The following is a 15556-nucleotide window of genomic DNA, read 5'->3' as shown; positions in this document are numbered from 1 at the left end:
AACTTATGAATATTTAATTCTATCTAATTTTATTAATTATGATAATCGTTAGATAACTCTTAAATAAATAAAAAATCAACTAATCCTACTAAAATCGAAGAGAGATTGAAAAGATTTGAACGAGTTTAATTTTCAACATACATCATAAAGTAATCGCAAAATAGATAAATTTTACAAATTTTTATTTTTTATTTTTTTTCTTCATAAACACGACGTATAATTTCGACCGTAGTAAAAGTGAAAAAAAAAAAGGAGTAGAAAATAATGGGCGACTGTCTGAGTGGAGAGCATAGAGTGCATATTTTAAAATTTTCTAATCCAGCGAAACCGTTGGAAACAACAAATAATGCCTTACTTTTGCCAGCCTGTTCCCTCTACTAATATATTTCAAATTACATTTAAGCCCTCCGTTTAGTGATTTCATCTCGTAATTTTAAATCACGACATAAAATTAATTCAAAAAAACTTGATTTGAAAATTTTGTATGATGATTTCATATTTTTTAAATATAAAAATTGACCCACATCACTATTTTATATCTACATAATATTTTACTAAAATATTAAAGAAATGATGAAATATTCACGAAATAGAAACACAAATCACTAATATGTCTAGTTATTCAACTTTTTATAAATTTAAGATATCTACTTGTGCTTACCAAAATTAGAAGACATATTTCGAGTCTCTCTACGTTCCATTGCTGTTGGCAGATCAAAAATACTTATTAGAGAAAAAAAAAATATTATTTTTGAAAAAGGGTAAATTAGTAATACTCAAAACTCTCCAGCTCAAACACATCAAACTGCTACCGGAGCAAATCCGCCCGTTCTCTTTTTCTCCTTCTTTTCGAAAACCCAGATCTGAAAAAGGGCCTCTGTTCATCAAATTTCAAACCCAAACCCTAAATTCTTCTCATTCACACGTTGTTCCGATTCGAATCAACCTTCAAAATTGATCCGAATCGAGAAATCTTCACACAACAATGGGGGATTTCAATCTCGCCTTGGTTATTGTAGCCATAGTCGTATGTATTCTCGTTTTCATATTCAATGTCTATCTTCTCATCAATTATCAGCATCCTGATGATGCTAATCAAGCCTATTTCCCCAAATTTGTTGTCGTTTTTGGCCTCTCAATCGCTGCCATTTCTATTCTCATGTTACCGGCCGATGTTGCAAATCGGCAGGCTTGTCAACACGCGATTTATAATGGAGCGTGTAATCTCACGCTCCCGATGAAGCAACTATGGCTTGCTATCTACATTGTTGATGCTATTCTCGTTTTCTTCGTCATTCCTTTTGCTATGTTCTACTACGAAGGCGACCAGGATAAGTACGTGTATTCGAACAATTTTGGACATGATGTGTATGGTATGGAATTGCTGTTCTGATGTTTTGATTTTCTGTATTCTGTAGGACAATTGCCAAAAGGCTTAAAAGTGCAATGTGTTGGGTGTTGGTCACAGCAATTGTGTGTGCTTTGTTGCTTGGAATTTTATATGGTAAGTTTCGAGTAACTTTGTGTGTTGATGAGACTTGTTGACATGTATAATATGCTGTGCATTTCTATCTTTGGATACTAATGTGATGTCGGGTGAGCTTGGGGACTAGTTAATTTTGATGGGGAAATGCCAGAATTTGGGTACGGAGTTGGGTATTTTAGATGACAATCAACTATGCCATATACCAAAATTAGTTGGGTTGACTCAATGAATTATCTGTATCCATTAAATGCAAGAGTTAAGAGTATCTTTTGGCTACTGTTAGCAGTTAACCTACATTCTCTTTCTTTATTGTGGTTTGAACTGACGATTGCATTGCGAAGTTCTCATAGGCAGAGTTAAAAGTGTGAGTCTTGGATATGGAATGAAATTGGTATAAAGGTCACATTCACATACTTACTTTAGTTGTCTAATTGTTCAAATTACCAGAGCTTATTGAGGGAGTTGTCGTGTTTCTTATTTGAGCTTCTCTATCATGTGTAGTTGCTGTGTTTCTTATTTGGACTTCAGTATCATGTGTTACAGTTTCTTCAGTTAGGAGTTTTTTCTCATGAATTTTGCCCCCTATAGATGACGGGACAAATACGAAAAGAAGAATAATTGGATGCTGTTTATGGGGATTGTATGCCTAGAGTTAGGAGTTGTATTTTGCCATTTTAGTTTTCTTATTATAAGTTAAATACTCCTGATTATACACAAGATGGTGTCAAGAATGTCTCATCTGGTTTGTGGCTCAATCACAACCGTCCCACTGATTTTCCCATCTTTGCCACTCTAGTTGTTGTAGTGCTACTTGGATCTATTTTTGATCAGATATGGAAGTGTGATTTTTGGGCCAGATTTTGAAACTTTATGCATTTTTTACTTGTGGATACTGCTGAAGGACCAATAGAGAGGGGGATGTGATCTTGTCCACCGCATGCCGCATGTCATCAAGTATTATACTGCCACTGCAAGTAGTTATAAACTTTTGCGACCCCAAAACTGCTGCTAATCTGGCACCTTGCTCTTCGCTTAATTATGCAATGGCGAACATACTTTACTTACATAGTTACATTCATCCCTTTCCTTAGGGTTTATATAGTTTTCAATTGCAATTTGTTACCTTCATTGCTTCTAACTTTGTGGATCTCCTTGCACATTTTACCATTTTTTTTTTCCTGATAAGTATACTGAAGTGTCAAGTTATATTTAATTTGCTTAAGTTCGGGTAATTTGCTTTGGTTTTGTTGTTCATCACACATCTTTTCTGATCTTTATCTACCCCTCTTTTGAGTATATCAGGGCTCGCTGGAAAGGCAGACTTCACTGTAAGACACCTGTCATCAGCCACCACTTCCTTTCCGAATTCATTTGATTTTAACAATGGTCAACAATGTGTTGGAAATGGTGCCCGTCAGGTTGGTGCAAATTTGAATGTTTTTGTTTCTTAGTTAGTTGAGCTTATGTAAGCATCGATAAGTAGTTTAATGTCTTGTTCCAAAGCCGCCATTCTAATCCTTGCCTTCAATTGTTACCAGTGTTCTGCATATTCTGCTAATGCTTCCTCTGAGACAACCTGGACTATGCGTGCTACTTTTCCTGAATATGTCGTTGCTCTGGCTACCATTGTTGGATCTGTACTTTTCACGGTATGACAATACTTAATTTTAGACACTTGAATATTGTTATTGTTGTGATGAAGAGACTGAATATTCAGTTCTTCAGTCATTTCTGTTTTGGTATAATGCCTCTTAATATGGAGAACTTCTGAGATATCACTTAGCTGGTTTTTAAGTGTAGAATTTAGAATCAAGTTGAGGAATTTTTCCGTCGTTTGCAGTTGAATATAAATAAATTTTCTGTAAGGGTGGCTACTTGACCATGCATCTTTTGTTGTGTCTTCTTATTATAGTTGAGGGGGTTAGGGTGATCGGTTCTTGTGAGGTTGAGGAGCAGCATTGGAGGACAAAGAAGAGAACCCGCCACCCTAATATGCGTGTTTGGTACTGACTTATCTGCTTCTCATATTATATCCAGATTTTTGGTGGTGTTGGCATTGCTTGTCTCCCGCTGGGACTTATATTTTCGTTCATCAGGCGTCCAAAGGCTGTTATTACACGGTCACAGTATATCAAGGTATTTTCTTCTGTTAGAAGCTCTTTGCATATTTTCCTGCTCGGATGTTTAAAATTAAATAAAGAAAGGTATACACGCTGGTGTCATGACTCATGATGCTTCATTTTGATTTTGCAGGAAGCTACCGAGCTAGGTAAAAAAGCAAAAGAATTGAAGAAAGCAACTGATGCGCTTCATCAAGAAGAAAGGAGCGGAAGTAAGGGAAGAAAATGGCGGAAGAATGTGAAGGCAGTCGAAAAGGTATATCTTATTTTTATCATGGTTTCTCTGAATGTTCTTTTCATTTTTATCATCCACATTTAATTGTATCTAGCACATGAGCTATAGATGAAAATAAAACAACAAAGTGAACCAATGTTGTAAAATGAGATCCCAATGAGTGTCACCTAGTCTTAGAAGCTCTCGTTCTTGATTTAAACCTTTTCCACTTTGAACTTCATTGCTTTCTAATAGTTGTTCCAACATTTCTGCTTGATGGTCCCGAAGTTGATCTCTACACTTAAATGATGCTTTAATCACGTTCAACACTTTAGCAATTATAGCAAAGTTGTCCACAAGCAAATTTTCTTTGGCAATAGGTACAAGTGTCAATTTTAATTGGTGAGCAAAATAGTGAATGCAATATATCGATGGAGTTTCCTGCAAAATGAAAGCTGAAAAATCATTTATCTCCCCCTGTATGTTACATGCCTGATGCCCCATCATAGTCTTGTCCACGTATTTTGGATACACTCAGAGTATCTCCAAAGCAAAGAGCATATTGTTTCCTTCAAAGATTGTGCCATGTATCACCAGCACGAATAATAGCGCATAACTTGTTCATTCACTTTGCCTTTTTATTAACATATCGCAAAGTAAGGGCCATATGTTCATGGTGTGATATGTTCTTGGATTCATCAACTAATATTCCAAAAAAAATCTCCATCCAAGTCATCAATTATACTTTCATGGTTTCTTGTGCACAAGCACTCACAATATCCTTTTGAATTTTTGGAGAAGACATCATAGCATTTTTTCAAGCCATTCCAAAAAACCTAGAAAAAGGCCTTTAGCTTTTTGAAGATTCACTTTCATCATGACCTCGAAAAGATAAACCCAAATTCCAAGAGGAACCTTGCCACATTAGTAGAAGCCTCTAACCGAATTTGATGCTCACTTCTTGTTTTCTTAGATTGCTTGTCAAAAGCAACTTGAATGGATTGAGATTGATTCTCCAAATCTAGCATCTTGTTGAAACACCTATTGTGGATGTTGTTTACTTCACCAACATATAAATCAAATCGTTCCGAAATCCGAACTATGATTCCAACCCTTAAAATCTATTTTTGTGAAAAAATCACCCGCATTTCCCTCTTGGATAGTCATTTTTAAGTAAATAGCAACATAAGCAAAATGCAACATCTCTCTTCACACAATTCTCTATCCACCTAGAATATTAACCCTCAAACCATGTTGAACTAAATCGATGCATTTTCTTCTTGAATTTAGTTTGAGGAAATTAAAAACAACAGGTTGACAAGGCCCTTGTTGAATATAGTTTCACTTCATCCCGTATTCTAGGCTATATTTATCAATTGGTATTCTTTCTCAAGGATCGGGTTTAAGTGACTACAAATCAAACTCATCTATAAGACGCGGAGAATTATATCTAAAACTAGAACTTGGTTGAAAAGAAATATGTTTCTTCAAAAATCTATCCATTTCAATTCACAAGAATCAACAACAAATTCCTACAAAACAAATATCAAGAATATAAGTAAACATAATATTGTTGATAGGGGAATGACACCCCTCCTTCACAGCACAACAAAAGTAAAATATAGAAATGTTTGAATAGTTTCTAATTGAATATCAAGTTGTATGACTCCGCAAATAGTATCTGTTGTGTAAGTAGGAAAAAGGGGTGGGAGGTGAGGTGATAATCACTGTTCAAGTAGCCATTATACATTTTATGAAATTTGAAAATAAAAATAAATAAAATAGAACTTTTTATAAGTTGAGCTCGACGCTTCTCCCGCAAAGGCTGAATAAACCATGCTATGCTATTTTAATATGACCAATCGATGTCCATAATCTGTGTATGCAAGTGACACTCCTCTTGATATCTATGATCCATTTTGCCTCGAAATTCTACATTAAGTTATTGATGATTTTATGTCAGACCTCATGTCAATTTTATCTCATTTATCTTAGGATGTTGGATGAAGATTCTGTTTTCTTGTCAGATTAATATATCAAGAAATGAATATACTGAAAAATACTGGTTTCTTTTTATGTTAGTGTGATAAATGATATTTTGTTTTACCTTGCAGGAGGTTCTTCTTCTTGAAGACGATGTCAAGGCTCTCGAGGAAATGTATCCTCAAGGTGAAAAGGTAAAGAGACGTGCTTTTATACTTGGCAGGCTAAAATCTTATTTTTCATACCTTGCCAAAGTATCTTTGTTGAGCAAACTAGTTTGATGGCCTCTTTTTGGCAGGCTGAGACTGCTTGGGCAATGACGGTTCTAGGTTACTTGGCAAAACTCATTCTAGGCGTTTTAGGGTATGTGGGAATGTGATGGAATTTAATTCCACTAGTTCTTTTGGAATAATTTGTGACATAAATAGATGGTATGTAGTGAATCTGTGTTTTTTGGTTCATGTAAACAGGCTGATTGTCTCTGTAGCTTGGGTTGCCCATATCGTGATATATCTTCTTATTGATCCTCCACTTTCTTCCTTCCTTAATGAGGTTTTCATCAAACTAGATGATATTTGGGGTACCTTCAACCTTTCTCTCCCCTGCCTTATTTGCTACGTATGGTGACTGATAACATGAAATGTGATGGTATTTTTTTCTGATATTTCTCCAGGTCTTTTGGGCACTGCAGCTTTTGCATTTTTTTGCTTCTACCTTCTGCTTGCGGTGATTGCTGGAGCAATGATGATTGGCTTGAGATTAGTTTTTGTTACGATTCACCCAATGAAGTAAATTTCTTCTGCTGTTTGAAATTATACTTTATTGAATCTGTTTGCCACCTGCTTTCCTCTGTCTTCCCTGTCTCACTGCTGTGCTGGACCACTATTTACAGGTGGGGAGCTACGCTCATGAACTCCTTTCTTTTCAATGTGGGCCTTATTCTTCTTTGCTCCATCAGGTAGGATTAGTGCTGTTCAATTTTTCTTATGTATTTGTTCCATTTTCAGCGGTGTAATAATTGATCTTAATGATGAATATCTGAAGGACAAGTGCTTAGACCACTGGTGTGTGGGACACTTTGGGTTGTCCATGCAAATAGTAAAGCATTTAATGTACCAGCTAGGATTCAATTTATTGGGAAATTGAGTGTTGATATTTGGCTGAACTCTGAAGTGAGGCATGAAACAACATGCTAAATCAGGTCCTCCAGGTTATGGCTAGATCCTACAAAAGAAGCAGCCTGCTGCTTATAAGTTGAACTGGGAATTATTGTTGTAGCTTTGATCTAACTTGGGGGTATTGTGGTTCTAGACCATTTACTAGTTACACCATATGTAAGCAACTATGGAAAGGAAAGAAAGGATTACTCTGACAGGATATGCTGAAACTTCTGTGCTGAATTTTATGAGGCACTTGTTTAAAGGACGTGCATTGCCCCCTTTATTTCTAAATAAAAAACAGATAGCTTCATCTACTTTGTTGGATAATGTTTTCATCTATTAAATACTTGGCTGAGTTGATAGGTGGTATATAGAAGATATGAAATTCGTGGATGCTAAATATATGTTCACTTAATATTCTGGTTTTTGAAAGGGTATTAGCCAATCTGCAGTTTTTGGATTGATAACCACCTTTCTCCTGCTTTCACTTGGTGTAAAAGTTTGGTAGTATGATCTTTTGTTTTCTGCACTTGCAGTGTGATTCAGTTCTGCGCCACGGCCTTTGCATACTATGCTCAAGCCACTGCAGCTCAAGAAATATTTGGTCACAATCTGCAATCTCTTCGTGGAATTAAGTATCTATACAAGTAAGTTGCTGTTGTTTCTAGATTTTCACCAAGAGCTGGTTTTCTGGCTGCAAGAATCATGTTATGAATGGGGAAAGATGTCTTCGCAGGTACAACGTGTTTCAAATTGGATTCATTGTTTTAGCTGGTCTGACATTTGTTTACTATGCTGCCTTTGTAAGTCTCTGTTACTGTCTGATATCTGAAGTCCTTGCTCTTAAGATGGAGGAGAAATTAAACAATTTTCAACTTTGCAGGGGTGGAGAAGGAAAAAGCCTAGTGGGAGGTTCCAGCTCTCCAGTTAAAGGTTTTGATTGGATAGCAGTGCACGTATCTGACCGTATTTGAGACTTACTCTGGTCTATCACTAATGTTGAGGCTTTGAACTGTGGTGTATGTTGCCTAGTTTTGTTTCATATTATTCTTGGAGGAGGCAAACACCACTAAATTTGATTTCTACAGTGGAAGTTGGATGTTGGCGACTCTGTACTGCTGCTGCTGCTGCCACTGTTCTTGCTGCTGTTAATTTAGTTTTTTCCCTTAATACCACCTTCTGTATGTATCATTTGTTTGGTAATGTTATCATTTGTTTGGGCATGTCGTCCTCTAAATGCTTGGTTTGAGATTTGTCCTTGATGTATCATATAGTCATTATATACAAAAATTTCTTGGATGCTTGTATATTTACTGTGAACTCTTTTATATACTTTTCGATCCTACGAGATTCTTGTTGGCTTTTCCGTGTATTTCGTTAAGATTATTTGATGTAGCTGGTTGGAGTTGTATATGAATGTAGTGGATGGTTTTGTCAGCATTTTACGATGAATTGCATCTTCCTATTAGGTAGGGTAAATGCGATGTGTTTGGGCTTGAAATTTTTTGATTTTTTTGCGGAGTTAAACTTTGGAAAACATGTTTAGCTATAAAATTTTGGAGTTCAATTTCAAGTACTTATGTTCTTTTACTTAACACTGGTAAAAAGTACATTATATAGTAATAACTTAACTAGCTAGGGTTTTAATTATTAATTCAATCGTTTCTTTTTAATGTCATTGGTCGATCAAATTAGCAGCAGTACAATGAAAGTAATCTCAGATTAAGCTAAGACTTTTTCTTTTCCCATAGCTTTGAAAGGAAGACTAAAAAGTCATGTGAGAGAATAGTCAACTTGTATTTGCCTAATTATTAAGGCCAATTATGTGTTTACAACCACTAAATAATCTCTATTTTATTCTTAGATGTGGTTTATAATATTGTTATTTTGCACACATCTCTACCAATCATTCACAAACATTAATTAAATAATATTTTAGGGATCATTCAAGGGTTAACATGACATTTTAAAGAAAATTATCATCACATAGACATAGTGATATCCAAATTTTACCACTAAGTAGATGAATATATATATATATATATATATATATATATATATCATCGATTTTCAAATTGAGAGAGATATTGTGAGAGATCAAGAATTCTCACCATTTCTTAGATTCATGGACCAATTCAATTCAGGGGATCCTATATATATAACTTCCAATTAGTTTCATAAAAAAATGGTATTTTGTCTTCTCTTTTATACATACCCTAGTCGTGTTAGAGTTCTCTTCTATGATATCCACAATTTTTTCTCTTCATGTATATCATAATATATCATTATACATACCAATATATACACTTGACATACACATGGCATACAATAATATACTTTGACATACGGACAATATTTAGTGATATACATACTTGTATGCCGTTGTATGCACCCGTATGTCTGTGTACAATTGTATGTATATATGATAAATAGAAAATACAGCTGTATATAAGCATAATACATAATTATGATCCTTAACTTGACGTTGGCCGGCAACTATTACCTTTAACTTTGGGTGTGCACAAGCACACTTAAACTTGTATAAAATTGAACAAATAGACACATTCGTTCTACATGGCACCCTACATGACAATGTTGTGTCCTATGTGCCATCCAACGTATTATGCCATGTAGGACACGTGTGTCTACTTGTTCAATTTTATACGTGTTTCAGTGCCTATTTGTGCACACTCAAAGTTGGAGGGCATAGTTGTCCGCTGAAGCCAAGTTAAGGGTCATGTTAATACATTATGCTGACATACACTAGGCATAACATCAGATTTACCAAAATATGAGCCTAAAATTCACGGATCTTCTATTTTTCTAAATTGTTATATTTGAAAAGAATTAAGTATTATATTTGGTAATTAGCTTAAAATAACTTTAAACTTATAATTAAGGATCCCTTTCCATCATATATTATAAGAATCTTTTATCTTAATAATGGCATGTCTTTGCCTCTTACAAATGTTTAATAAATAATAGATTATGAACCTATAATTTCATGTGTTCAGTGATAAAACCTGAAGATTGAACCTATTAAATCAAAATGTTGGAGCTACGCCTTCATCATTAACTAGAGGTTTCAGGTTTGAGCCTTATAAATGGGAAAATACTTGTAGAAAGTGCTTCCCCGTAAATGAACCTTATGGGGCTGCGAATGCAGCCAATCCAGAAATTCAAAACGGATACCAAATACAGAGTGAAAAAAGAAAAAAAACAAAGAGTTGTAATAAGTTGATTTCATAGGGAAGACTTGCATTATATTTTCTTGGAAGAATTCACATACATGGTAAGAAAACCAACTGATTCATGAAGACAAGTTCAAATGAATAATCAGAGTCTGAACTATTGCCATTGAGTCTGCCATGCAAAATCCATCTCTGAAACTTTTATAGCCGTCGAACCCTCTGGATCAACACAGATACACGGAGAGATTTCGGGGAATTCAGTAGGTAATGATCTCCAATGCAGGTTAGGTTCCCAGTCCGCCTCTTTGATAACTTTCAAGATTTCCTTGATCACAATTTCGCTGCCTTCACATGATAAATGTATTCCATCCCTTCAGAAAACAAATCAAGAAAGTTATACATGAAGATGGTGATTGCCAACGGGACGTGTCAAAGATGATCTAACATTAGAAGCAAATAGGAAAGGAGATATCACATAAACATGATGATTGCCAACAGAATAAGCGCCAAAGAAGGTTTAGTATAAAAACAACCAGGATGCAAGGTATCATTCAGCTAGATCTATGATCAGAACCACTGACAAAATTTAATATGTATATTGTGCTCAACAATTGGTAAGTTATACTGAGTAGTGGTTTGACCAACACTGTTGTACAAGGTAGAGTGCTGGTCACTCGGGAATGCTCATGTTCAGAAGATAAAGGTAGTGGAGATGAGAATGGTTAGATGAATGTGTGGACATACTAGGAGAGATATGATTAGGAACAGAGTTAAACGGGGCAAAGTGGGAGTGGCCTCCGTGGAGGACAAGATGAGGGAAACGAGGTTGAGGTGGTTTAGACATTTGAAGAGGAGGGGCGAGGATGCACTAGTTAGGATATGTGAGAGCTTGGTTGTAGTAGAAGTTACGAGAAATAGGGTTAGGCTGAAAATAATTGGGGAGGGTGATTAGACATAACTTGGCACAACTTCATCTTACTGAGGACATGACCCTAGATATGAAGATCAAGGATTAGGGTAGAAGGTTAGTAGGTAGCCGATCGGTGGAGCTTTCGATCATGTAAGTGATCTATGACATGACGAGCAAAATGAGAGAAAACCTAAGCTCATCTATAGATGCTTTGATTTCTAACCCGTGGAAAAAGAGTCCATCCGAACAAATATCCGTCACCATTGCCACGAGGCAGCCATAACAACCATGTAAGTCCATTCCTTCACAAATGCCTACTTCGTTACATAGTTCAAGTAAATTTGATGTCACTTATGTCCATATCCAAGCAAACAAAACATGCCACTTATGACAGAAAGATCTGTAGTATCCCCTTGCATTTTCAAGTTTTTCAGAACATTTAACAGCGATACAGTCCTTACCGAGAAGATATGGTAGCATTTTAGTTGATTACTACAGGTACTAGCCAAAAGGAAAGATCTACCAAAATTTAAACTTGAACCAGTTGACTCTTTAAAGTAGATATCTTAAGAAGGGTAGTTCCAAATTTAATTGATTGACACATATGTCACTACAACAAAAACAACTTTTAGCGGCAGTAAATACTAACATTAATAAAGAGTGATAAAGTCTTTACCGGCATTAGTTAAGTGCCATTAGAACCAATGTCGCTAAAGGCTTTAGGGACATATACAAAGAGTGTTAATTGCCGCTAAAAATACATATTTAGTGGTAATTAAGAATTAATTGTCGCTAATGATCATTTTTGATGTAGTGTGTGAAGCTGGATATTGTATCGCCAAAGCGACAGTTAATTTTACATGTTCAGCATGACAAAACACAAAAAGTGATTTCGAATAAATAAAAAACTTACATAAAGCAAGCAGTCAACCAATCATCCCTCTGTTGAAGTGCTTTCCAAAGATCTATAACCTTCACACCTAACTCTTGGCACAACTGTACACAAGCGTCTGAATATTTCCGACAGGATTCATTTGATCGACCAAGATCATTACTGGTTATGTGCAGTAATGAGAAGCATGTGTCACTAGTTTAGCAATAAGAAATTCAACAAACCATGAAAAAAACTTCCATGCTTAGCGTTACGTGGATTACCCAAATACTTCAGCCATTTGTGCCTCATTCACCGGAGGAGCAGTGAGAAAGATTATCCGAGTCTTCTGAGAGAGGCTCTGGTAGTGCAGCAGATACATGTTACAAATCAAACCAAATTAAATATTGTTAAAAAAAAAAAAGGTTGATGCTGAAGTGCTAACTAGATTTTATCAGAATATCTGTGTACATTCGCTTTATTTTAATATTTTGCTAACACTTCATCCAAGAAAAGCAAGTGGCTCAAATATACTGTTTGTATCACCATTAATTTGACCTGATGACTGAGAACTGAGTTATTATAGGATGAATGAAACACAACAACAACAACAACATACCCAGTGAAATCCCACTATGTGGGGTCTGGGAATAGGATGAATGAAAGTGTCACCAAAATAAAAGGTTGAAATACATATTGTCAAATTTGAAACAAAAACATATTACAGTTTCCCGTGCAGACTTGTTGTGAGGAAAAACAAGGTATTCTTATTCTTTAATGTTAATCCAGACCACATTGGAATATATTCACGGCGTGCAACTCAATTTTAGAAGTGTTACCTTCAGATGAATTGCAATCTTCCTCATGTTCTCTACATATTCAGGAAGAGGAACATGAGCACCGAGGCCACTTGGGTGAGGTTCCATTGAATCGTTCCCTCCAAAATAAACTATGACCAGAGAAGGCTGTACAGCTGCATCCTAAGTTTAAAAACATATGAGCGAACAACATTAAATATGAGCGGGATAGAGGAACTGAACACTATGTTAGATGATTTTCAATAATTTCCATGAAGTTGCCTAGCAAATGCTACATTGTCTTGGAACATAGATAAAATTATTCAAACATGGAAGTAGGAAAAGGACAGCACACTTTGATCATCAACCAATTACCTTGGGGAACACTTCATCCAAGACTTGAAGTGCGCACCTTGAATTCCAACCTGCATATCCACGCAGCAGTATATCTGCCTATTTCATCAGTGTGATTGATTAAATAAGCCCCGGCCTTTGTACAAGCAAGTGACTGAAAATTACGATAAACTCCAGAGCACATACAAAACATAATAAGTAGGCATTGAGCTAGCCTTAGAAGTATTTCGTTCTTCATTTCAAAACATGTATCTACACCACTTATTGAAAAAAGTTCAAATTCAAACTAAACGATTATCATTTTAATCCACGAAAGAAGAGGCACCACTACCTTGAAAACCTTTCAATAGTTAATCACATCTGAAAGCATGGAAAAACAACACAATGCAAGAAAAAAGAATAAATTACAGCAAAACAAAATAGAGGTGAACTTAAGAACAACTCAATTAAAGCCGTCCTATAATTCTTTACCATAACATCATTTAGCAATTAAAACTGAAGCTCGACCAATTATTGATGATTCACGATGCAAAAGGAGCATCATGTAGCTGTTGGAAAACTTGACACAAAAGGAGAAAGTTTTCAATCAAGTAAACTGTACTTATCATGTTCTAAGGAATTGTTAACTAACTATACTTGAAAGAAACATGCAACTTATGCCAACAACAGCAATTATCTCACTTGCTAAGCGCTGGTCAATCTCAGCCCCTCTTTCTTACTGTTGAAATCATACACGAATGGCAATGATTTAGATTGCTTAGTCCCTCAACCAAGAACGAGGGAATAATCAAACACTTCACAGTACCATACTAGACAACAGGTAGAAGTTCCCTGTTCGAGTCTCATCAACATCTATCAATAGAACATTTCCGCATGCTTATCCCGTAAGGGGCGTTGAGAACCTAAAATGAATATATTAAAGTGTCCCATCTCTAACAGTTTATACTTTTAGATGATGTAGTTCACACAATTCACAATTCAAACCTATTAGTTCCTTGTTATGGAGACAAAAAGGTTTAAAAAGTGTATCATCTCCACTACTGGTGAATGTCAACAATTTAGCAGGGCCATATTGCTACTTCATGTAATACATAATAATATTTTAATGTTTCCACACATCTTTTGTCCAAATTTCCTGATTCTTGACAAAACAAAGCATTCATAGTACAAAAAAAGAATAATTTTAGCTAAATTTCATGTTCACTCATCCATTAGTGCTTAACATTTTTTGTAGTAAACAAGAAAGTCTTGAATTGAGTTCAGCATAACCATGTATACCTTAGTTTGGTTTCTTGAATGAGGAAAAATTGATCCCCTCATTAAATTCAATGAAACTCACACACCATTTGGTTGCAATTTTGCATATTATTCTTATAAATAATACTAATCACGTAACTTATGCAGGAATCTATGCATTATTTTATGCAGAAATAAGAATCTGTATATTAAGCAATGTGAAGTTTCTAGCATACAAAAGTAGGGGTAAAATCTGTGTACACTTGAACCCAACAAACTGTTATAGTCCCTTAATTCTTAATTACACAATAGCAATTCTTTCATTATAATTTTCAATATAACATTTCTTTTCATTATTAAACTAATCATAACTTTCATAACACCACTATTCTGACTTCTTGACTCGTTTTATGTGAGAACCATAAAAAATTTGCAAAATCAAGTGGTACCCACTATCCACTACTTCGCAATTCACCACATCGATTATAAAAATTCATGTACTAACTCACACGTAATCTAAAAAAAATTAAGGGAGAAGTGGAGACGCAGAGGATGTGAAAAAAAAGAAGAAAACCTTGCAAGCATAAAGGTCAGTGAGTATTGCACCCCATCCTTGATGACTAAAGCTGAATTGCACTATGGATGAGCCAAAAAGCACAAATTGTGGACGAATTGGTCCTACCATTGATGAGACTCAACAAAAGAAAAATGTTTCTCTGACTCCAGAAAAGATAGATAACAATTATGAACAATTGTTTACTTGCTCCAGGCGGCGCAGTGGGGACAGTTTAGCAAACGGATTAAAATGGCATTTAAGGGTGTGTTTGGTATCAACAAAAATGTTTTCATTGGATTTTTTTTGTTGTTTTATAAGCTTAAAATATTATTTTAAAAATATTTATATATATATATATATATATATATATAAAATTTAGGAAAATAATATAATATAGGTGGAAGTGAGATGTATCGGAGGATGGAAAAAGTGAAATGCTACTTATCTCGATATATGAGAGATAGTTGAATTGTATGAGATACTTATTTCTATCATTTCAGAGTATGGTGAACAATTCACATCTTATTTTTAAAATTTTATGTAAAAAGAGTTAGGTAAATTTATTGAACTTAGCGTAGTCCCAATGGAAACATGCAATTAACTTAAGACTATAATAATCTGATAATAATGTGTCATATTGATTACTGATAATAACTAAGTAGCTCATATCATGATAAT

The 15556-nt window shown here is 35.1% G+C and overlaps 2 protein-coding genes across 2 annotated transcripts; one reads left to right on the top strand and one right to left on the bottom strand.

The window, feature by feature from the left end:
• Positions 1-799: 799 nt before the first annotated feature.
• LOC125870759 (LIMR family protein At5g01460) lies at positions 800-8270 on the top strand. Its single transcript, XM_049551266.1, has 14 exons — positions 800-1335; positions 1419-1504; positions 2789-2904; positions 3025-3135; positions 3524-3622; positions 3740-3862; positions 5935-5997; positions 6102-6166; positions 6274-6383; positions 6477-6591; positions 6696-6761; positions 7500-7610; positions 7700-7766; positions 7847-8270. Exons 1-14 carry the CDS (start codon positions 986-988, stop codon positions 7892-7894), a joined length of 1530 nt encoding a protein of 509 aa, XP_049407223.1. The 5' UTR covers positions 800-985; the 3' UTR covers positions 7895-8270.
• Positions 8271-10193: 1923 nt separating this feature from the next.
• LOC125871882 (GDSL esterase/lipase CPRD49-like) lies at positions 10194-15097 on the bottom strand. Its single transcript, XM_049552582.1, has 6 exons — positions 14897-15097; positions 13108-13185; positions 12775-12915; positions 12220-12296; positions 11978-12118; positions 10194-10525 (listed from the first exon to the last, which is right to left on the bottom strand). Exons 1-6 carry the CDS (start codon positions 15005-15007, stop codon positions 10312-10314), a joined length of 762 nt encoding a protein of 253 aa, XP_049408539.1. The 5' UTR covers positions 15008-15097; the 3' UTR covers positions 10194-10311.
• Positions 15098-15556: the final 459 nt, after the last annotated feature.

The sequence above is a fragment of the Solanum stenotomum genome, chromosome 7, assembly GCF_019186545.1.
Source record: "Solanum stenotomum isolate F172 chromosome 7, ASM1918654v1, whole genome shotgun sequence".
NCBI classification, from domain to species: Eukaryota; Viridiplantae; Streptophyta; class Magnoliopsida; order Solanales; family Solanaceae; genus Solanum; species Solanum stenotomum.
Note: the sequence above shows the minus strand (reverse complement) of the source record. Positions and strands in the feature narration are given on the sequence as shown.